Source organism: Sceloporus occidentalis, unplaced genomic scaffold (genome assembly GCF_023333645.1).
Source record: "Sceloporus occidentalis isolate IW3139 unplaced genomic scaffold, rSceOcc1.0.p SCAF_238, whole genome shotgun sequence".
In the NCBI taxonomy this organism is placed as follows: Eukaryota; Metazoa; Chordata; class Lepidosauria; order Squamata; family Phrynosomatidae; genus Sceloporus; species Sceloporus occidentalis.
This window is the reverse complement of record NW_028317218.1, coordinates 660,006-683,778: the sequence shown is the minus strand read 5'-3', so window position 1 is coordinate 683,778 and position 23,773 is coordinate 660,006. Positions and strand designations below refer to the sequence as shown.

General features: G+C 43.4%; 2 protein-coding genes across 2 annotated transcripts; both read right to left on the bottom strand.

The window, feature by feature from the left end:
- Nucleotides 1-558: 558 nt before the first annotated feature.
- LOC149276462 (solute carrier family 13 member 4-like) lies at nt 559-11,046 on the bottom strand. The gene is made up of 16 exons (XM_089503644.1): nt 10,948-11,046; nt 9,398-9,526; nt 7,939-8,075; nt 7,445-7,623; nt 7,110-7,164; nt 6,875-6,914; nt 6,520-6,597; nt 6,112-6,299; nt 5,546-5,665; nt 4,778-4,879; nt 4,141-4,242; nt 3,666-3,786; nt 3,014-3,136; nt 2,464-2,625; nt 780-917; nt 559-696 (listed from the first exon to the last, which is right to left on the bottom strand). Exons 1-16 carry the CDS (start codon nt 11,044-11,046, stop codon nt 559-561), a joined length of 1,911 nt encoding a protein of 636 aa, XP_089359770.1.
- A 2,158-nt stretch (nt 11,047-13,204) lies between these two features.
- LOC149276461 (protein FAM180A-like) lies at nt 13,205-14,751 on the bottom strand. The gene is made up of 3 exons (XM_089503643.1): nt 14,712-14,751; nt 14,131-14,231; nt 13,205-13,528 (listed from the first exon to the last, which is right to left on the bottom strand). Exons 1-3 carry the CDS (start codon nt 14,749-14,751, stop codon nt 13,205-13,207), a joined length of 465 nt encoding a protein of 154 aa, XP_089359769.1.
- Between the last annotated feature and the right edge of the window lie 9,022 nt (nt 14,752-23,773).

The window sequence follows — 23,773 nt, the reverse complement described above, 5'->3', positions numbered from 1 at the left end:
GTGGAGACAGACAATGGGCCGCATAAGTAATCAGCCTTGGCTCAGCCCCACTTAAAGTGCAGTTTGGGCTTTTTCAGGGACCATTGTTGTCCCTATAAGCCATGCTGATGTCCCGGCCGGCGTATCGTATGCTAAAGTCTGCCTTGGCTATGCAGCAAAGCAGGGTAAACTCTTCATGAGAACGCAAAGAGTCCGTGTCCCTTTAAACGGCGGGGGGGGGGTCATGTCCGAGCTGTCCTTAATGCACTGGGATCGTCCGGATTGGGGTCTCCAATGTGTCCGCTATCCACGGTTATTCGGTATGGCTTCCGTGGCCAATGCGGCCGTGTCGCACAAAGCAAAATACAATAGTCGTACGCCCAAGGTTGAGTAGCATTTAATAACTGGATAAATAAATAGGAAGACTGAATATATAAACATCTAATATAACAAACCCCCCTTTTGTTCCTTTGGTCTGTGGCTGAGAGGTTCTCCTGGTCCGAGGGGGAAGTCACTTTTTTTTTTAACCGCCTATTTTTGGCTCCGTAAGTCTCTCCTTCTCTTTCCGTTTGGTGGCATTCACGGGTGAGTAGTCGAGTTGGTAAACGTGGCCCATTCGGGGAAAGAATCCAGTTGGAAGAGACTGGTTCCCCAGGTGTTAATCGCAACCATAATCACAGCCAGGCCAATCACGTTCACACCGAATCCAGCTTTCACCTGTGGAAAAGGAGGAAAAGGAAGATATGGTGGAAATGTCGTTCACAACGAAGTACATAAAACACGAGGTTGCAAAATCTTACCATATCCCTGATCTGGCAATGACCATAATTGTAGACAATGGCGTTCGGAGGGTTTCCCACCGGCAGCATCACCGCAAAAGAAATGCACATGGTGACCGGCAGCAACGTGTATAGAGGGTTTATATGCAGGGTTTCAGACTGAAACAGAGGAAAGACCATGGTAACAAATAATCTTCAAATGTGTTTTATTTCCAGATATCCAAAATGATAATTAGTTACTATGTTGCAAATTGAAGATTTATTCAGCTTTTGGATAAGCCGCTTTCTATGGGCTGATATTAAAGGGGAAGCCTCATTGGAAACTATATCTCCTTGAGCATAATCCCCAGCACTGTATACAGTAATATAACCCCCCAGCGCTGTATACAGTAATATAACCCCCAGCGCTGTATACAGTAATATAACCCCCAGCGCTGTATACAGTAATATAACCCCCCAGCCCTGTATACAGTAATATAACCCCCAGCGCTGTATACAGTAATATAACCCCCAGCACTGTATACAGTAATATAACCCCCCCAGCGCTGTATACAGTAATATAATCCCAGCGCTGTATACAGTAATATAACCCCCAGCGCTGTATACAGTAATATAACCCCCAGCGCTGTATACAGTAATATAACCCCCCAGCGCTGTATACAGTAATATAACCCCCAGCACTGTATACAGTATAACCCCCCAGCGCTGTATACAGTAATAACCCTCAGCACTGTATACAGTAATATAACCCCCAGCGCTGTATACAGTAATATAACCCCCAGCGCTGTATATAGTAATATAACCCCCAGCACTGTATACAGTAATATAACCCCCAGCTCTGTATACAGTAATAACCCCCAGCGCTGTATACAGTAATATAACCCCCAGCACTGTATACAGTAATATAACCCCCCAGCGCTGTATACAGTAATATAACCCCCCAGTGCTGTATACAGTAATATAACCCCCCAGCGCTGTATACAGTAATATAACCCACCAGCGCTGTATACAGTAATATAACCCCCCAGCGCTGTATACAGTAATAACCCTCAGCACTGTATACAGTAATATAACCCCCAGCGCTGTATACAGTAATATAACCCCCAGCGCTGTATACAGTAATATAACCCCCCAGCACTGTATACAGTAATATAACCACCAGCGCTGTATATAGTAATATAACCCCCCAGCACTGTATACAGTAATATAACCCCCAGCTCTGTATACAGTAATAACCCCCAGCGCTGTATACAGTAATATAACCCACCAGCGCTGTATACAGTAATATAACCCACCAGTGCTGTATACAGTTATATAACCCCCAGCGCTGTATACAGTAATATACCCCCAGCGCTGTATACAGTAATATAACCCACCAGTGCTGTATACAGTAATATAACCCCCAGCGCTGTATACAGTAATATAACCCCAGCACTGTATACAGTAATGTCGGTGACCAAAACCTGGTTTTATCTCATTTTGTCCCAATAAACTCCGTTTATCTGCAGACCTGGAGGCGGCCGTTGCTGTCAGTCATGTGATATTTTGGGTGACTTTCCTGGCTCAAACACCACACTGAGCTGATGCTTTATGGCGATGCTAATGAAGTCCCTTCCTCCATAGGCTTTCATTAGTCAGAGAGTCCGGCTGGGTGCTTAAGACTGATGCTTGTAATATCTTTTTAAGATATCTATGTGTTACTCACCAAGCTGCACAGTATGGGCAGGAAGATAGTGACTGTAGCTGGATTACTGACGAATTCCGTCACCGCCGAGACGAGCACGCAGGCCAAGAGAGGAACGGCCCATGGGGGCAAGCTGCTCAGACATTCCATCTGACGTCCAATCCATATGGACAGCCCGGACGTCTTCACGGTGAAAACAGAGTTCAGAATAAATAAGACCAACATAAAACATATAAAGGCTTTGTATAGAAACCTTCACAAGAATAACTAAAATTAAGCTGAGGGCAGTCAAGCTCATTGAGGACTTTCAAGAAGTGGTCAACTTGACCCGGATGTGGTGCAGGGGGAGTCGTCATTGTGGCTCACGAAGCTTATGGCCATGTAAAAGGATTGGACGTGTAGGTGAGGGACACCACATGGACCATACGCCAGGAGAATTTGTTCTTATAGCTAGTTCTGGCTAAACGCCCTCTCCTTTCCTTGGGTCCTTTCGAGGGATGAACGTTTCCATAGAATAATATGAGTGACGGAAATTTTCCAGACCTGAGCCCAGACAAAGAAGGGAGTTTACCTTACACCCCGCAGCCAAAGCGTATCCCCCTCCGACTAAGATGACAATTTCCCAAGGCATGTGTTTCTGGAACTCCTGCCACGTCAGCATTGGGCCATCTGGGTAATTTCCTCCATCGTCAGACTGGCCATGTCCTTCAATGAGAAAAAAAACATGTACAAGGAATGGGTTCCCTTATTCTTTTTTGATCCAGAGCAAGACCACCCAAACAGTCCCAGTAAACCAATTTTCAGCTTAATATAAATAGAATAATACAATTTGCTTGCAGATCGGCCCCATTCGGCCCCCGTCTAGTCGCCCGTTTCTCCTGCTGTAAAGACTCAAACCTTAATCAGTCGTTGATCTCGTCTTAGATTCCGGAGCCGTATGTCTATCCCATGCATGTTTTATCCCATCACTGTATTACCCTCTTCCACTTCTGCTGGGAGGCTGTTCCACTTATCTACCACCCTTTAACTAATGTAAAAAAAAATTCCTTACATCACATCTAAGCAGACGCGTTTAAAACACTCTAGTCAGTTCCAGCACAAGCCCCCAGTAACTGTTACCATTTGGAAAGGAAGACAAAAAGAATCCTAATAGGTTAATAATGTTTCTTTAAGATCCTGTTTGGAAAAATCCATTGTGGGATTAAATTTGGGAATAAAAGGACTTTACGGTCCTTACCTTGGTCATCCTCCCCCCTACATAGAAATTTGGGTTTCTTGGATGGCAAGAGAAACAACAGGAACCCGAGAAAGACAGAAACGGTGGCATCCGTCCGGAAACCCTTTCTGAAAGCAGATCCAAATGAGGTGCGTTCAGTAGCAATCACACATAATTACTGATCTAAGATCCAAACAGGCAACAAAATAATAATAATAATAATAAAATAAAAAAACCTTAACAGAAAGTCAAACAAAATAATAAAAAGATGTGCTAAATTATCTCGATGGATATATATATATATATATATATATATATATACATACACATATATCATATATACCATGCCATGTGTCCATAGGATACAGGTGCCAACCCATGGGTAAAAAAAGGTCTTCTCACTGTTTTTGGGAGAAAAAGTTCTCCAGGTTCTCATTGTTTTTCTCTATTAAAGATAAATTAGATTTTACAAGGACGCTTACTTGTCAAATAAAGATTCCCAGCCTGGTACGAATCCCGGCTCACGCGTGAACCAAAGGATGGTCATCAAGATGAAGAAAAAAACGGTGACCTTCTCTGGGTAACTGCGGAAGAGTACCGGAAACAGATTTGATTTAGAGGTGTAGAGGCTGGGGGTTTTAGTGTCCTATTGGGGCATTTAGAATAATAATGGGTTTTAATTACACCGTTAAGTTTATTAAGCCGTTTCCTGCTGTTTCTATACACATTATCGGGGCTTTTAGGGCTATAGAACCCTGCGATACCCTCATACCCAGCAAACATTCTGACCTCCTAGAAAAGAGGGGCATCAAGATGAGACTTTAGGAATTTAGGGGCAACAAAGAGACTGGCCAAACTAAACAGGGACACTTGGGAGCTATGCCAAACCATGTAGACACTATATATTCTGCAAGTATTAACAGATGATAACAATTGGTGGGATCCAAAAATTGCAGGAACACCTGTTCCATAATCTTCATTCATTCATTCATTCATTCATTTATTCATTCATGTTGTCCCTCTTTCCCCTTCTTCAATCATTCTTTCCCTTTTATAAAAACCTATTTGCTTCCCCCTCTTCGCCGTGTGTCCGATATCCCTCTTCATTTTAAAACATGCCTCATTTCACCCAATTTCTCGTATTCCTCCTGAATTCTTCTCTCCGAACGTTCCTCCTGCAAGGTCTTTTTCTTCTTGCTGAGAGAACAGGTCTCCCTGAAACTAGAAGAAAAAAATAAAAATAGGGAAAATATGTAGCCATTATAAACTTAACAAAAACCTTTAGCTCTCCATAACTATTTTTCCAGAAACTATTTAGCTTCCTCAAGCATAATGGACCAAAATTGGTGGATATCTGAATCTGGAGCCCATGTATTCCATTTATAATGTTCTAAATGTTAAATGTTAAAAAAATAATAACATTTTTTTAGAATGTTTCCCCAAATAGTTAAATTCAATTAAAAAAATGTTTTAGAATACTTCCCTAAATAGTTATATTCAATAATAAAAAAATCGGAATGTTTCCATAAATAGTTATATTCAATATAAAAAATGTTTCCCTAAATTGGTTAAGTTGTTATGAAATAGTAATAATAGTTTTTTAAAAATAAAATAGAATAAAGGTTGATCATTTGGATCACATACAAGATTATGCATTATCATGATGTCATATTTTTATTTAAATGCAGGAAGAACCATGGCTTAGGAGGTCAGGTTTTTCCAAGGTATAACAGAGACATATACGATACAAATGAACTGTTTGATGGGGTATATTTAGGGGCCTCTTCAATGCACTACATGTAAGGGTCTGATTGTAAGCTCTTTGGAACAATGTAGGGAAGCTGCACGTACTAAACTATGCGGGAGGAACCACATAATCGTACTCACTTGCAGCCAAGGAAGAGCCAGTGCATCCAGACCCAGGTGATCAGCAGAACGATAACAGTGATGGGAAGACTGAACACAAACCACGTGCCAAAATTCACCACCTCGGCTTCTGGATAGCGGCTGGAATACAGAAAGACTCCATGGCATTAAATAAGTAACAAGTATCGCGTGTGCGAGAATGTCTGCAGCGCTCGGGAATCTCTAGCCGGACAAAAACCATGGACGTCCACCGACGTCAGCCCATGCCAATAGAAGCAGCCATAAACCCATATTCTAAAAATGGCAGAAAACGCTTAAACTCTGGAAACACAAAGTATACTTTTTTCCATACAGTTTCCCTGACATGTTAATACAAATAAATTTAAATGTGATGTCACAGTGATGCCATTGTGCCGATATCAACCATTGCCACATGGCTTCCGTAGGTGTTGACGTTCTAGCGAAAGGCTGTCACGCAGGGGTTTTTTTGTGTCTCCAATAACTTGGCCTTAATGTCTAGAAGATGATCCATTGCTTACGGGAAAATCATTTTTAATCACTGTTTCTTTATAGACTGTGGTCCTTACTTTTTGAAGTGCTCCAGAAAGATCAGACTGGTGGAGGTCCCAATGATGGTGGTCAGGCCGCCAATGGTGGCTGCATACGAAACGCTTAGAGACAGGCATTTGCAGATCATGTGATCGTGCCTCGATCTATATTTTTCTTGATCGTTCAGGTCCCTGGAGTCGGTAGATGGAAGAACAAGTATCTGTGTCTGCTAGAAATAGGGAAACAGTACAAAACTTTTTAACGTTTTCATGGACCAAGAGGCAGGCTCCCCACAAAGTAGCTGAGATCCTCGTGGGAGGGCTTACATGGCAGGCCATCCCAATTCAGAGACACCAGGGAAGTGATCTTATGAAAGCCCCACCCAGTCCAACATGCATTGACCCATAATGATAGAGGAGGTTAGAAAAAATACACGATCTTCTTACCTGTGGTATGGGTTGGCCATTGGGCAAAGGTTTTACCATCGTGATTGGGTTGGCAATCATATGGACGGCATTAAGGTTCTGCTGGGGAGGGAAATTATAAAAATATTTACATTTATCACTTCCTCAAAGTCATATCCCCAGTCCACGAATGCGGCACCAAAACCAAGTTTATTAACTAAATGTTAAGGTCGTTCGAATGGACAACTGATGTGGCATTCACCGAATAGCTAATGGGGGGGTTAGGCCTCACCAGGTCTGAAATGGGTCATGAGAATAATATCACAGGTAGTTTTTATGTGTTGGGTGACATGTACCCTAGTCTCAATCTTTAGATGGTCTGCTTTGGCTAAGGTACCTTGCTCTGGATTAGTTTGCTCAGATCCTTTGCCGTGGCCCTAGAAAAATAAAACAAAATTAAAATCATGGCATAGGGCACAATTCTCCATGTTGCATGTCCCTCATCATAGTACGCCTCCAACATGTAACTTGTAAGACACTTGTAGGATATATATAGGGTATTTTCCTATAGGGTAGATACAGTACGTGGCATTTATCTTTATATCTGGTAATAATGAAGACATCTCTCTTACTCCTCATTGATGAAGATCAGCTCAATCGAAGGGTGGCTTGGCTTCTCATTGATGCCTGTAATGAAAACACAACATGAGCAAATATTGCTTGTAGGCACCCAGTCATATAAGCACCCTCAAGTTCACGATGTCACTATGATGTCATATATTTTTTTTTTTTGGCCTACTGGCACCACCAAGTTTGATTGCTGGCCTGTAGTCTTCAGAAGAGAGGAAGCCAACACGGGTTATATGGCCAGTTAGCAGGCAGGTTGTAAGTAAACGATTACGACGTAATAAATTAGTAAATCTATAATCCTCGTCTGTCTCCGTAGAACCGCTAGGGTATGAATGACCTTTCTGCTGAGGACCCTCGGAGGTGGAACCGTTGGCGATGGTTCCCTTGTTGTCTTCTTCAGGAGTTGTCAGCTGCTTCAGTACCGCATCGACAATCGGCATCACCATAGCCGTGGAGGACGTATTGGAGAGCCACATGGAGAGCAGAGCCGTGCAGGACATGAAACAGAGCAATAACCTGAACAAGACGGGACAAACGCGAGGCTCGGTATTCCAGGGTCACAAGTAACGATGGAGGAAACGATACAATTTAATGGGAGGCCTATTTAAAATTAAGGTCTAAAAACGTTACCCAAGGTCAAACCTAATTATCTCCTGTGGTTTTCCTAGAATAATGAGGTTCCCGGCCCCCAAGGAGAGGATCATGCAACTTAACAATAGGGGCAACATAACTTAACGGGGAGGAATAATAATAACCATGTTACGATGGCTGCTGCCATGGTATATATTTTTTAATACATATATATATTGCTCTACCCCACGCAGTACTCACATGCCTGGCTTTGCCCCGGAGAGCGTCACCATGCGTAGGGCGATTCTTTTATGCAGGTTCCATTTCTCCACGGAAGCAGCCACGCAAATCACCCCCATTAGCAGTAGCGTTGTATTCTTCATGTACTCCGCAGCTACCTGAAGGAGACAGGTCACTTCACAACACTGGGTAGAGGTGAAGACGGACTTCATCAACCTTAATTCCTTTTTGTAGCTTACAGACACGCTGAGAGGGTACCAGAAATCAACAGTATACCCTAAGCATACCTCCCAACTGTCCCACTTTGCATAGGACTGATTTTGCCGGTCTATCCCCCCACCTGCATCACGCTTTAGGGGTTCAGGACTACGCAAGCACAGAATTGTGCGTATGCACAGTAGCGCTGCCTGTTTGATTGACACTTCACGTCCCAAGCTCGGCCCCCCGGCGTGGGGTAGGATTTGGGGGAGTATGCCTCGGTAACCCACGGAGTTAATACATAGCCAGATATTTCTGTAACGCCGGTGAGTTGATTGGCAGTCCGGCCACCTTTGCCCCACTGGGAGGGTCTCATCTAGAAGTGGAATTATTTCTAATAAAAAACTTCTTACTCCGGAGGGCAGGAATCCCGTCGGCTGCCGCTCAAAGCCGGCTTTGTTCTCCATTATCCGCCTGGCTTCCCGCTGAGCGTGTTTGAGGTTTGCTGCGCGGCGTCAGGGGGCTGCTGGGGTAATTGTGTCCAGTGGAAATACTGAAATGTATAGATCAAACCCCATGGTGTGTGCGGCCCGACTACCCACGGAATGAAAGCGGCGGTGATAAAGGACCCTCTGTACGAATGCAGGGTCGGACTGGTGAAGACTAGGCTGCCCTGGCACGTTAAGGTTATAAGGGCATTACTGGCCATTGGCACGACAGATGGGGTAAGTGTGGGGTGCCAGGTGGCCAGTCCAGGCTGGGAAACTCTCTGGGTTTCTTCCTGGAGACTCCAAGTCATGGCCCAAAATCTCCGGGGAGCGGGATCGAGGTTTAGACACGCCCCTCCCCGCCCATGGCCAGCTCTGCCCACAGACACCGTTAGCCCCGCCCTACCAACCACGTCTGCCCCTGTCCACCAACATCATCTGCCTACCCGAAGATGGAGGGCGTCGGGGGAGTCTGGAAGTTTTTAGGTACGGAAATAAATAGCGTCTTCATCATTGAAAAAAACCCCATAAAACTGGAATTTCCTCTCTTTTTTTCTAATCTTTTTAACACATTTAAGATTCTTTTCTGGTCATGTGACGGAGCGCCACGTCTCTCCTATAATCCTGTTTGCGGGAGCCATTGGAGCAATTCCGGGTCAATGAGATTATCCCCAGAGACCTCAGAAACATGTCGCAGCCTCAAATACCTAAAACATTAAATCTAACATTTCAATATAAACATTTGTTTCGTTGATTTTTTTAAAGAAATAAGAGGCCGACGTTATATCTCAGACCTCGCTAGATTTGAGCAGCCCAAATAGGGGGAACAGGAAGGCCGGGACCAGTGCAGCTGCTCCTAGCGGTACGGCCTCCGACACCCAGTACACGGCGGTGACGATCAGCACGTAGGCGCACGAGGATTCCTGCAGATACAAAGGAAGGAGAGAAACGGATTAACTGCAGGAAGGGAATCCAAATATCACAGGGACGGACTTCATTAGCATCGCCATAAAGCATCAGCTCAGTGTGGTGATTGAGCCGGGAAATCCAGGTCTGCAGATAAAGAGTTTATTGGAAAAAAATGGACCTAAAACTGATGTCCCATGTGTGCTGAAGTTGGACACACTGGAACCCTGGCCCTAATCAAAACCAGGTTTATCCTCGTGGTGGGAGCCTGAAAATGTTCAATGATTCTATGTTTGGTTGTAGCTCTTCTGAACTGTTGGGTATGACATGGCAGAGTCAAGCGCGAACTGGCCACCGGGCACACCAGGCAAATGTCCGGTGGGTAGCTGCCAACATCACCTCATACGCTGCTGGTGATTGGAACGCTACACTAGTCCTGGTGGATTCCGGATTACTAGTGTGGTCGTCCAACATGGTGTTTGAAAGTTAATGGAAACCATTTTAAAGGAAAGGCGCGTGTTGGATATCTGGTTTGGAAGATCAAAAACAACTCCGGTTCACCGGTTAGAGGTCCTTATCGGCCACCAAATCCATTGTTTCTAAACCAACCACTCATCGTGTAGGACAGTTGGGTAGAGATCCGAATGTGGAAATATATTTTTGTACTTAGCCAATTACAAACAAGATCTGAGTGCAGTTGGCGGTTACACAATGCGGGAGATGATGCTACGTTCAAGAGACACCCCGAAGTCTTTGGACAATAGGTACAAACATCGTATGACTCCAAGCATCATGAAACACGCCAGCCGAACCATCATCGTCTGTCGGAGGTTTGAGGGCAGTGAAGGCACTTTTGACTTGGAAGTTGCCCTCGCATGTCCTCACCATATTTACCTAAAATAGCAAGTCCTAATAAAATCTCTTTTCATTTTTATCTTGCACGTTAAGCACCATAGCAAATGAGAAGTTAACTGACCGCTGCATTGGCCCCAGTACGGCCCCTCGGAAGCAAAGAAACAACCTCCATGCAGTATTTCTCAACGGTAAGAATTAAAGACCAGACGCAACACCGTATCCAACGCCAGTCGGACCTGAGGGTAGGGAAGCTTTGAAAGAAACATAGAATTGTCCCACGCGCCTTTATATACCCTCACTGTTACCAGCCTCTACCACGTCTACTGGGAGGCTGTTCCACTTATCTACTACACGCTCAGTAAAGTCAAACTTCCTTCCGTTCCATCTCAGCCTCTGACCCTCTAATGTTAGATTCTGGCCTCTTGTTCTAATGTTTCTCCTCGTTTGAAATGACCTCCCCTCCTGGACTTTGTTGATGCCAGTTAGGAGGCAAAATGCCAGATTCGTTTAACCCTATCTTCAAATCATCTAAAAAAACAAGTGCATATTTCTCGGAATTAGATTGCGAGCCCTGTGTACTCACACTGCTACGGTGCAGCAGAGGGAGAGGAAGAAGAAGCAACGGGATGCTGACCACCAGCACCAGGTTCTTGGATCTGGCAAGCTTCGTCCATATGGCCATTCTCTTCATTCCCAAGGGGTCCGGCTGAACGCGAACTCCTCGTCCTGTGCTGGTAACTTTTTCTGGAGGATTTACTTCGTACTCCGAGTCTGCAGGCTTAAGATGTTGGCTAATCCTTGGCCGCCCTCCTCCCCTGGTTTGGCGAGAACCTGTTGGCGTGTTGCTAGCTGCAAATATTTGCAAGGGTGCCATGAACTTAAGGATTAAAAACAACTCCCCCTTTATAAAGCTACATTAACTGTTGAAATGCCGTTATTGTAGAGACCTAATTCTGACACTTTTCACGTGGAATGCCTAAGATTTGACCGACGTTGACATTATGAAGGCCGTGGCTCAGAAGTGACCAGAGACGCCATGACCATAGGCAGAGAGGGGCAGCTGTAACTTGGGGGTAGGCCATTGTTTCGAGACAAGTGGCTCTAGTAACATATGTATCCATGTATGTATCCAGTTTGGCTGAGTCTTGGAACGTAGCTCTGCGCATGCTCCCTGAAGATAATACAGTGATTATACCTTCCAACAGGCTAGAGGTGTGGGCCGGGCTAGGGCCACCTGTCCGCCTTACACGAAGAGCCACCTTGTGGCCACGAAGTGCAGAGCATTTCGAGGAGGCCATGTGGAAGCTACATCACAGACCTCTTGATTCGGTCAGGGGAGATCAGAGGATCTCTTCATAGGTGTACAGAGGCCCCTTATCACTCCCATCACTCCTGTGTTCCAGTGGCCCTTTATCACTCCCATCACACCTGTGTTCCAATGGCCCTTTCTCACTCCCATCACTCCTGTGTTCCAATGGCCCTTTATCACTCCCATCACTCCTGTGTTCCAATGGCCCTTTATCACTCCCATCACTCCTGTGTTCCAATGACACGTTGTGTTCACTGATCCAGGTTTAAGTTTAAAAGACTTATTGATGGTTAAAACCCTTTTACAATTATGTTACAGCCAGGAATGTCCTTGTTTTCCATGAAAAAGACCCTAACATTTTGTCCAATGTTTTTTATTTTTTGTACTGTTCATTTTTTTTAAATATATTTTCTGACAGCAATGATTTTTTTTAAATTTATTTTAACTCATGGTATTACTAATTTATTCAGAAGCCCTGGTATATTTAGGAACATCTTTTTCCACCTTGTAAGAGTTCTTTTATTTTAACAATATTTGTTAAAAAAAATACATTTTATGTTTTAACCTAATAATTTGTTACAGAAATAATTATTTTGAATTAAATAATATTTACGAATACATTATTGTTTATGAATAATTACGAATGACTTGGTTTCTGTGACCGTAACTAATTAGGGGATACGCAGTAATTATTTAATTGCAGGCTCTGGAATCTTAATTCAATAAACTTTACCATGGGTGTATTTTTTTATATTTCCACCAGGGGGTGCTGCCATACAATACATTTTTCATATTATTATTATTATTATTATTATTATTATTATTATTATCTTTTATTCATATAGCGCCAACAATTTATGCAGCGCTTAATACAATGCATATATTGACAAGACAATCCCTAATTCTTCAGGGATATTCTCTATCATGCCTGAAAAAGAGACCTAGATGGTTTCAAAAGCTTGGAATCTATGAGACATCAGTTACCAAGTTTACCAAATGTGATGATTTTATTTTTTATTTTAAAATCTAATATTCTGTCCTGATTTCAATAGAATTGTGTCTTGACAGATGTGTAACAATAGTGATTGTTTTTGAAAGGCAACATTCAGTTTAAAAATGAAAACACTTTTTTCACATTCCTTGATTTTTTTTTTATTTTTTAATACAATTCCCACTTTCAAAAAAAACCCAAAAACTATTTTGGGTTATGTAGGTATCTCTAAACCCCATTCCTTAATCACAGAACAAGAAACGCTGTCCTCAAAAGTCTCTTCCAAACTCCTGCTCTATAGTCACTTTATAGAATTCCTGACATAGAGAAAAAAAAAAATAATAATAAAAAAAAAAAAATAATAATAATGAAACATAAAACCTTGGTTGAATACAGCATAAATTCTCTTTTATTAATCCTGTAATATTGTTTGTCTAAAATAAATTATATTTTAATAGAAGTGATGTAATATTCCAGCATGCAGATTTTGCACACTATACAAAAAAACGTCTTTTTAAAAAAAAAAAAAAAAAAAAAAAGTTAAAATGTTAAGTCTCTTTTCAGCGTCGTGAAGAGGTTGCCGAGGGTCTCCAGCCAGACCTTCTGCTGGTGGACGTTCCGGAATGTCGATGTTTTGTATGCCGCGTAGGCGGCAGTCAGCAGAGTCCTCTCGAAGTCCGCTTTCCTCAGGGGTCCTTGTTGGTGGCTCAGCATCGCCGCCAGCCGCTTGATGTCAGAGATGCTCTTAGGTATGACATCATTGCAGACGACGTCAAACGTGGCGGCTTTTCTTAGAGATGCCAGCTCTGGAGCCAGGAGGCTCAGACGATTCTCTTTGTCGAGGTGAACGCCGGTCAGCAGGAACTAGAAGACACCAGGATTAAGGAGACCTTTATTTATCAAGATGAACCCCAGCCAGCCCTAAAATTACAAACATCGGCCCCCCGTCTAGTCGCTCGTTTCTCCTGCTGTAAAGACTCAAACCTTAATCAGTCGTTGGTCTCGTCTTAGATTCAGGAGCCGTATGTCTATCCCATGCATGTTTAATACCCTCACTGTAATACCCTCTACCACTTCTGCTGGGAGGCGGTTCCATTCTTTGTATGAAGTATGCTGAAAGTTGCAGCTAAACTAGACATTACACATTATGTATGCATTACAGGTCCCCGGCAGATGCCTGCTAGGAGCCTCACTGGCTTTCAGTACCACCCTGAGCCTTGTATAGATTAAAATTCTTTGCATGGAAACATACAGTAAATACGCGTTTCAGCCCCTCATACAATCAACACTTGGCTTAGCAACTCGTTCCCTTCAGGAAATGACGATATCTCCCCCCACCCTGCAAGCAAATTATATCCATTAGACCAAAATGGGGTGTTTCCACTCGCTCGCCAGCTGCTGGGGATCGCCAACCCCATCACTCCCAGCCAGCCAGCCAACGAAAAGGTCTTAATTGCCTGCCTCACCTCGTACAGCAGTTCCACCTCCAACTCTGACGTCTGAAGGACGGGATCCTGCAATTCGACCGAAGAACGGCGGATCCTCTGGGCCGCTGGGAAAAGCACCACTGGGGAGAGAGAGCAGAAAATGGATGACTAGGAGGGACTGGCCCTCCAAAACGGGGATACTTGGCAGCAATACAATATAAACGCAGGACTTTTAAGCCAAAATTTCTATGACAAGGGGCGTAAGAGGTTAATTTTAACTCCATGTGAACTCTGACTCCAGAAATATGGTTGCCAAATGGCAACAAAGCGGCAGAAGAAATAACTTTATTTTTCTTGTAGAAAAAATGTTAGCCAGAAATTTGGAAAGAAAATAAAAAATCTGAAATAAAATAAGCGAATTTCCCAGCCGGCGGTCTGAATGCTGGCGAGCGGCGTGGAACGCGTGGACCGCGGTGTGTCAGCGGGGTATAGAGAGCCGGCTCTGGGTGTTTTGGCATCCAGCGCGAGCCCCGATGACTCGGTTCGTATAAAGAGCTGTGTTTATACGATGCGCCCCGGACTCGCGCAGGGCGTCTCTCTACAGATAGGTGCCAACGTACTGCGGCAGCGGGAGTGACCCGGGCTGACGTCGGATCGCATTGGCGCGGACACTTTGTTAAAGTAAGAGCTGCCAGAAGCAATAAGGCAGAGAAAGATGAGATGTGAAAAGAACCTCGTCTTACAGCGAAGATGAAAAAGCCATATTTGTGCATGAACACATTTATACCTCCCAAGTGTCCCTATTTAATTTGTCCAGTCCTTCTTTTTTGGCCCCTAAACCCATGTGTTTTTCTTTACTCCCCTGATGCCCTTCTCTCCTCCCGTGATGCCCCTTCTCTCCTCCCCTGATGACCCTCTTTTCTAGGAGGTCAGAATGTTTGCTGGGTATGAGGGTATCGCAGGGTTCTACCGCCCTAAAAGTTCAGGCTTGTCTCGCTGTGTCATGGGTCGGTTGGGAAGATCAGGGGTGGGCTAGTTCGGGGAGGGGGGGACGCAATTGCCCCCTTCCCAGGCCAGTCCAAAGTTCTTGCAGAGGCAGGAAAGTGGCGGGGGTCACGTAATGCAATGTTACATGATCACACAGTGTGTTGTACGCACGTAAGCATGAGTGTGTGTGTTATAGGGAGTGTGTGTGTTAGAGGGAGTGTGTTGGGTAAGAGTATAAGTGTGTGTGTTAGCATGAGTGGGTGTAAGCGTGCGTAACCGTGAGAGTGTGTGTGTAAATATGAGTACCTGTGTGCACGTAACCTACTGATGGGGTGTAAGAGGCTGATGGCGCCACTTGGCTTTTCCTGCCCAAGAACTTTCCAGCCCTCCCATGGCAGAGATCTCCACACCTCCCACCTACTTGGCCAGAAGGTGTCTAATTCTCTCCATAGTGTGTCTCGCGTTTTAGGTCTGAATTCTATACCCTGCGAACGCTCTAAAGCAGAGCATTAAAAATAGCCCATAAGTGCTAAAAATAATTCGGTGCATCGCCCTCTCTTTCCATACACTGGTTAACGAGAAAAAATTGCTGCCAGGTCATTAAAAATAATTTGCTCCCCCCCCACCTGGAAATATTTAGAGCGCTGCGGACGCGGACTTTCTAAACAAGGAATGTTTTGTGTCACCAGGTCACTGCGCTTCTGGGTGGAGAAGACGGACTGGAAACCCAAACCCAAACCTTATCCTCGGGGTCAGGGATACCCTGTCTGGTTGATACACTAATTATTACCAAAGTAACTTTAACCCTCGACTGGCAGGCAGAAGAATAATGTGCCGGATCACGTTCAAGCGTATGATAGCTGAGAGGTCCCTTTATATCTTTGTGGTATCCCCCCCCCTAATAAATACAGAGGGGGGGGGATTCTGCAGAATTTGCCCCTTTGTCTGCCCTCCAGCTGTATTCCATGCAGGAGATATGTTCAGCCATGTGTGCCTGCATGGAAAGCGCTCCCATTAATTTCAATAGCCAATCAGTGGCAAGAACCATCAGGCTAGGCAGGAGGCGTGTAGCTGCAGCTCCGGAGCTGCAGCTTCTACATAAGGTATTATATACATATACATTAATACTTTAATATCCATTCTTGTTTTAGCGGGGTTGTCAGGGACGTTATAGGGAGATTTATAGTATATCTATGAGCTGCACCAGATTCCGTGATCCTCTGGTTCATTCCAGGTTAAAGTCTTAAAGATGTTCTGCCAAGCTCTCGCATATAGCCCAGCCAAATTCCTAACTGTTGTACCAGGACCCAAATTAAAGTGGATCCGACACCTTCCCCAAATATTACATTTTACAGTTCGGTACACGGAATACGGAATTTTTTGCAATACATTTTACAGATTAAAAAAACAAAACAAAACATACAAAAAAACGTTTGTATCGGCATACCCCAGCGCTCTGGAAAAAAAGGACTGCGATCAGGGAGGTGGGGTGGCTGGGGGTAACTGCCCGGTGTCAGCGCCCGAGATAAATATGTCACTGAGGACCATTATAAGAACCACTTGGATCACCATTTACAGAATAATTGTGAAGAGCCATTCAGGGGTTAATATCTGAGTCTTAAACGTCATGGCATTCCGAAAGTGACAGCGTCAGCCTCTCGGACAGCTGTTTCTCCAACACGTTTCAAACTTTCAAACGTTCCGGTTTGAGGGAAGGTCCCACATCTGATACCAAGATGTCTCTGGAACGGTCTGAGACGTCCACGGTCAGTCGCTTCTAGAATTCTTGTCTTACAGGAGGCTTTGATCCCCACTTCACAACCCTACATAAAATACGATCCGCATCGACACCTGTGTCAGTTTAACACCATGTGTGTCTGTATCTAAAAATGCGAGAATTCAGATTAAAAAAGGGGGTCCCTAAGTTTAAACTTGTGTTGTTACTTTTAGAGAAATACACTTATACATAGACATTCATGCTCACATACATTTTTACATAGACATTCATACTCACATACACTTATACATAGACATTCATGCTCACATACATTTAAACATAGACATTCATGCTCACATATACTTATACATAGGCATTCGTGCTCACATACACTTATACAGACATTCATTCTCACATACACTTATACATAGACATTCATTCTCACATACACTTATACATAGACATTCATGCTCACTTACACTTATACATAGACCTCCATGCTCACATACACTTATACATAGACATCCATGCTCACTTACACTTATACATAGACATTCATTCATTCTCACATACACTTATACATAGACATTCATGCTCACATACACTTATACATAGACATCCATGTTCACATACACTTATACATAAACTTTGTAAGGGCCAGGCTGTTTTTTTTACTTTTTGTACCCTTCATGACCACAGCTGTTTTAACACACAAGTTATATATTTTTTTCAGAACAAGAAGGATTTTCTTTAGATACAATTTCTAGAATTCTTGTCTTACAGGCGGCTTTGATCCCCACTTTACAACCCTACATAAAATACAATCATCGACACCTATATCAGTTTAACACCATGTGTGTCTGTAACTAAAAATGCGAGAATTTAGATTAAAAAAAGGGGGTCCCTAAGTTTAAACTTGTGTTGTTGCTTTTAGAGAAAAGTAAAAGTGTTTGCATGATTAACCTAATCATTGACATCCATGCTCACATACACTTATACATAGACATTCATGCTCACATACACTTAAACATAGACATTCATGCTCACATACACTTTTACATAGACCTCCATCAGGGCCGGCCCTACAATGGAGCCGACTGGGGCAATTGCCCCAGGCGGCACTTCAGAAGGGGCGGCACTTTGCCGCCCCAAGCGGGTTTTTTTTGGTTTTTTTTGAAGCGGAGGAGAGAGAGAGGGGCACCGAGTGGTTTTCGCTTACCCGCTCGGCGCCCCTCTCTCTCTCCTCTGCGGCGAGATTCCCTGTTCGGTCTCTGTGCCGGCTTGTAATGCAGAGCGCCGGAAGTGACGTGAATTTCCGGCGCTCAGCATTACAAGCCGGCACCGTGGCAGCACAGGGAGACTCGCCGCAGGACTGTTTAAGGGTAAGTACCGGTGGGGGGGGGGGTGTAGATAGTGACGCCGCCCCCCCCCCGGCGTCGGCGGGGGGCGGCATTTTAAACTTCGCCCCAGGCGGCGTTAAGTCTTCGGCTGGCCCTGACCTCCATGCTCACATACACTTATACATAGACATCTATGTTCATGTACATAGACATTCATGCTCACATACCCTTATACATAGACATTCATGCTCATATACACTTATACATAGACATTCATTCTCACATACACTTATACATAGACATTCATGCTCACACTTATACATAGCCATAGCGGCACGAGGAGACAGGAAAAAGTGGTCCGATACTCCACTGTATATACTATCTGATCTATTACGCTATACAAATGATACATTATTATTATTAGTATTATTATTATTTAAATGATTTGTACATTTCTTCAGATAAACGGAATCTGGACGTTTAATCGACCGGTCTAAAAACTATTTTCCAAAACATTTTGGCACAAGGGGGTTTAAATGATGGAAAACTGAAACCTCCTCCAATATTTGTAGTTCTCCGCGGCATTTCCTTAGAGAAACCTTTTACTATTACTCAGGATCCCACCCTTTCCCCGACATGACGGGCTGAGCGGCGATGCCAGTTCCAATCACCCTCTAGCGCAGTCTAACGAGTGCACACTGAAGGAGTCTTATTCTTCGTGACACGGAATCTCAGCGATGAACTCATTTGTTTTGTTTGGCCGTTTAAAGCGCAGAGAGCGGAACATTTAATTGGAACGTTTCCAGACAGAAGTATTCTTAAGATCAGATATATATTCCACCCCCCGCCACCCCCCCCACCAACTAAACGCCAGCTGAGCTACTTTTTAAGATTCCAGAAATTTGTGAAAATCTTCAAAACCAAAAAATACTGTACAAAAAGTTTTTTATTAAAAAAGCACTTCGGCAGGACTGGCCCCCACCCTCATGGAGTCTGAATAACGGTAGTCAGACAGTTAATGCGGACCTACAGGGCAATGGCGTACTTAAGTATGATTGAATGAGTTTACACTAAGCCCAGGGAGGGGCCCGATGTGCCGCAGGCCTCTGGCGTCGGATGATAGAGAGCTCAGTTGGTTCCGGTTCACGCAGCATTCCTCACAAATCCGGAACTGTGACCCCTAGAGCTGTGACCCCCCCGACACCGACATACTCCCCGTACTCAGTGTAAGGGGTGTGGCTTAAGGTATAAAGGGGTGGAGTATGTGCCAGGTGTGGGTGGGGTGTGGCCACTCACTCACCTTACCTAATTAAGCTGGGTTTTTAAGGTGATCTTATGGTTGCTGCAATGGAGGAAAATCAGGACTGTCCTGCTAAAACCGGGACACTTGGAAGGTATGCATTGGTGTATTTAAAGCCGATCGATAACCCTCATACATCTTAGTATTGCAAGCAGACCATGCAAGAGTGGCAGCGGAGGCTGCGGGAAACAGAACAGCTACCCCAGGGCAGAGAGGTAAACTGGGATTGCTCTGCAAAAACAGGACTGTTGGGAGATATGCCTTATATACATGCCAACTTTTGCTCCAGGTATCCTGAGACATAAAGTGGGTGGGGTTCTGTGACACTGTAGGACTCCATCTACTTTAGGCTCCACCCCTTCACTCCCCAGGTGTCTCATTTACCGGTGACAGTCTCAGACTTGAACGTGATGCTGTCTGTGTAATGTAATGCACCGCGCGTAGGCAGTATTTTTAATGGCAGGACAGTCCCAAATTTACAGGACCCAAAAAACGAGACTGTCCAGCACATTCGGGACTGTTGGCAGGTATGGCTTCAGTGTTCCGAATTGTAAAATATAAGATCTACTTAAAGTGACAGACGTTCCTTATGTGATCCGGATGAACGATCGACCTCTTTACAGAAACATTTAGCAGAGAGGGAACAGGTGCATAAAACGAATAGCATAACACAATCTATATAATATATATAATATAACATATATAACATAATATAACATATATAACATAATATAACATATATAATATAATATAACATATATAACATAACATATATAATATAACATATACAATATAATATAATATATAATATAACATATATAATATAAAAAAACATATCTAATATAATATAATATAAGGGGCCGCCTCACCTGCTGTTTCAATCTAATTGTCATGTTATATACTACCTGTTATGTGCTGTCTTCCCACTGCACAGCGCTACGGAATATGATGTCGCCATATAAAACAATAAATTATAATAATAATAATAAAACACAGACGTAGATGTTATCTGTGCTGTGCGCTCACATAGAAAATGATTAAAGACTTTCTTGTCTGGGGGGAATCAGAGGAGGACGTTGGGGGTATTAGATGGGGCTCTTACCCACAATGCCTTTGCTGTCCCCCTGAAGTCTGTATTTCTATTTAAATTCCTCCCGATAAGATCAGGGCAGCCGGCGGATCGTATTTAGTCTGACAAGTAAGTGCAACGTGGAAAGATTCCTTAGATGTGGACAGACAGACACCCTAGGGTGTGATGTCATAAAAACAGAGACCCCTTGTCTCTAGAGCCATACGCCTAACCCATGCGTGTTTAAATTCCCTCACTATGTTAACATCTACCACTTCTGCTGGGAGGCTGTTCCACTTATCTACCACCCCATCAGTAAAGTTAAAGTACGTTTTTTGTAGACTTAGAACTCTTAGGGTCCAGGGCACTCTCCCTTTTCACTTTCCTTTTTTTTTTGTATGAAAGAATTTCCATAAAACAAACAATATAACAAAAAATAATAAACACACAATTGCTTTTTCTTCCTAAAAAAATAAAAATAAATAAAATAGAACATTTAACCCATTGAGTGCCAGGGGGCTGAGCCTCTCAGTAGATACCCTCTGGCACTTGCAAAAAAAATAAAGAAGAGGACCTCCAGCCGCATTAGAACTCTAACTCTAAACAAGCTTAGCCAGCCACCCAAAGAAGAAAAAAAAAGAACACGATAAAAAGAAAAAAGATATATTTTCAGTCTTGACTTACTTCTCTGCCACTTGCTGGTGAAATTGGCCTCCACGTAGTTATAAAGCAGCAGTAGGAGACACGTTAGTACATACATGACTCGCTGGCTCGTTGGACGGGTCTGTTGGATGGGGACGACGCGTTCTTCCTCGCTTCCAGTAACCTGTTCTCCTGCGCGGCGGCCGCACAGTAGTCTGCTGCTCGGATCTAAGCTGCTGTTGGGTCGACTTTTAGGATTTTAAGAAGAGGTTTTTTTTTTACCCCCCCCCGCACACATCTGGAAATAGTCAGGAACGAAGCACGTGAGGTCTCTGCGTAAAAAAAAAAAAATCCCAAACAGCGTCCCGTTCCACTCACCGCTCTGTATAAAAAGGGGAAAAGCTATATATATATATAAAAAAATGTAAAAAATGTAAAAAAAAGATTTTTGGAAATAAATGTTTTTTTTTTTATCTAGGGCTGAAAAAATCTTTTAATGTAGAAGTCCTAACAAATACTTAGAAGCCAAAAAAGGGATGCGTCTTGGTCATCGATAAAATGTAACAGAAGAAAATTTAATATGTAAAAAATATAAAACCATATATAAAATCATATAAACCCCCCCCCATAAATACCTTTCAGCCTCGCACCGCTATTTCAATCCAATAAACCATAAATCCTATAATAATAATAAATAAATAATAGTAAATAATAATAATAAATACTAAAAAATAATGATAGACTAATAATAATAATAAATAATCAACGATTATATAATAATACTAATAATAATAATTATTATTATTAATTATTAGTATTACTATTATTTTTGCAAGAAATTACTGAATAGATGGTTATCATATCCGTGGAACCTTCAATAAGACTCCAGAGTTGGGAACAGAATTATCTATTTTAGAATGTTCAGGGCTAGATTTACATTGCAGGGGCCCCTAGGCATTATTTTTTGTAGATGGGCCAATTGGTACCAATGGCAGAAAACAGGAGGCATTCAGGAAAATGGCTACAGTGAAGAAGAAAAGGAAATTGTTACTATTCCCCCCCTTACCCAACCACGGCTTTCCTAAGAAATCGAGCTATAGGCGCATCCCTAGTTCATCACGTGGAGAGCTGAGCTCTGGGGATGGAAGTTACGTTAGAATACAACCCAAGACAGGTTTCTTTATGTGATGTTAGAAATATTTACTTTACTGAAGGGGTGGTAGATAAGTGGAACAGCCTCCCAGCAGAGGAGGTAGAGGGTAATACAGTGAGGAGATTAAACATGCATGGGATAGACATACGGCTCCTGAATCTAAGACGAGACCAACGACTGATTAAGGTTTGAGTCTTTACAGCAGGGGAAACGGGCGACTAGATGGGGGCCGGATGGGGCCGATCTGCTGGCAGATTCTATGTGTCTATGACCTGAAGGCTGTGATCTCTCTTCAGCCAGGACCTGTTCCTGGCTTTTATTGGATGTTATCTGACATCATATTTATTAATTACCGGCTTTAATTAGATGAATAATATTTGGAGGCTTGAAAGGCGATCGCAGTTTTGGAAGCTCAGGAAATTCCTTCCATATCTCTGCGCTCCCTCCACCCTCGCTGTTTTCTGAGAATGTTCGTGTTTTTTCCTTCCATGCGATGTTTCTCAGACTCAGCGAGTGTTTCCCATCATCCTCGGGACAAGGCAACGACCTCCGTCTCGTCTGACCCTGGTTTAGTAACATTTCACTTCCTATGAAACGAGGAGCGAAGGACAAACGTTTTCCAAAGAAAAGGGGCTAATTTATTAAACGGGGGCCATGACTTCCATGGGGCAAGTCGCTCCAGACGCCGGAAGGTGAAGGCCACGCTTGAGCTGTAAGGTGGCAATGTCCTCGTTCCTTGGTTGGGCTACCAGAAGTGGGTATGATGTCATAGTCAGGGGTCCAACTGATGACACAAAGAATCCCTAATGACATCTCCAGAAGACAACCGGAATTATCTAAAAGGAGCAGGTCTGGGGCGAGGTTCTAAGAGTAGAAACATCAACTAAAACATTCCACCGGTTTCCATGGTTTTTGAGCAACTTTTTAAAACCTTTGCTCCAGAATTAAATTTTTTTCAAGAATTATTATTTTTTTTTTTAAAACAAAAATTGCTATTTCAAGGTTAACGGCACAAGCTCTGCGTCTTGGAACGCGTCTAAGCCTGAAAACGAAATCATTCTCCCGCTGATATAATAAAAGCCACCGCTGCTGCCCCCTCCTACGGCGTAAAATAGCAAAGCAGATTATTACTGAGCAGAAGAAGTGAAAAAGTCTGACCTTTACTCCCCGGGCAGCCTCTGGTTTTATCTGCAGCCTCTACAATCATTCTACCATCGCTTATTACCTTTCAGACCGGGGGGGCCGACACAACAAGGCCTAGACCACCGCTGTGATCATTTATAAAGACTCCCAATTGGTGCGTTTGCTGTAATATGTTATGGCTGATATCCCTGCTTGAATGCAGGTGACTAAATTAAGTGTATGTTTAAATAAAGACAAGTCAAGGTTTCCACGCGGGTCGGTATTTGAGCCGTTTGGGCAACGCGTTTGGCGAGTCGCTACATAGAATCTTCACGGTGGGCTATTAAAGGGT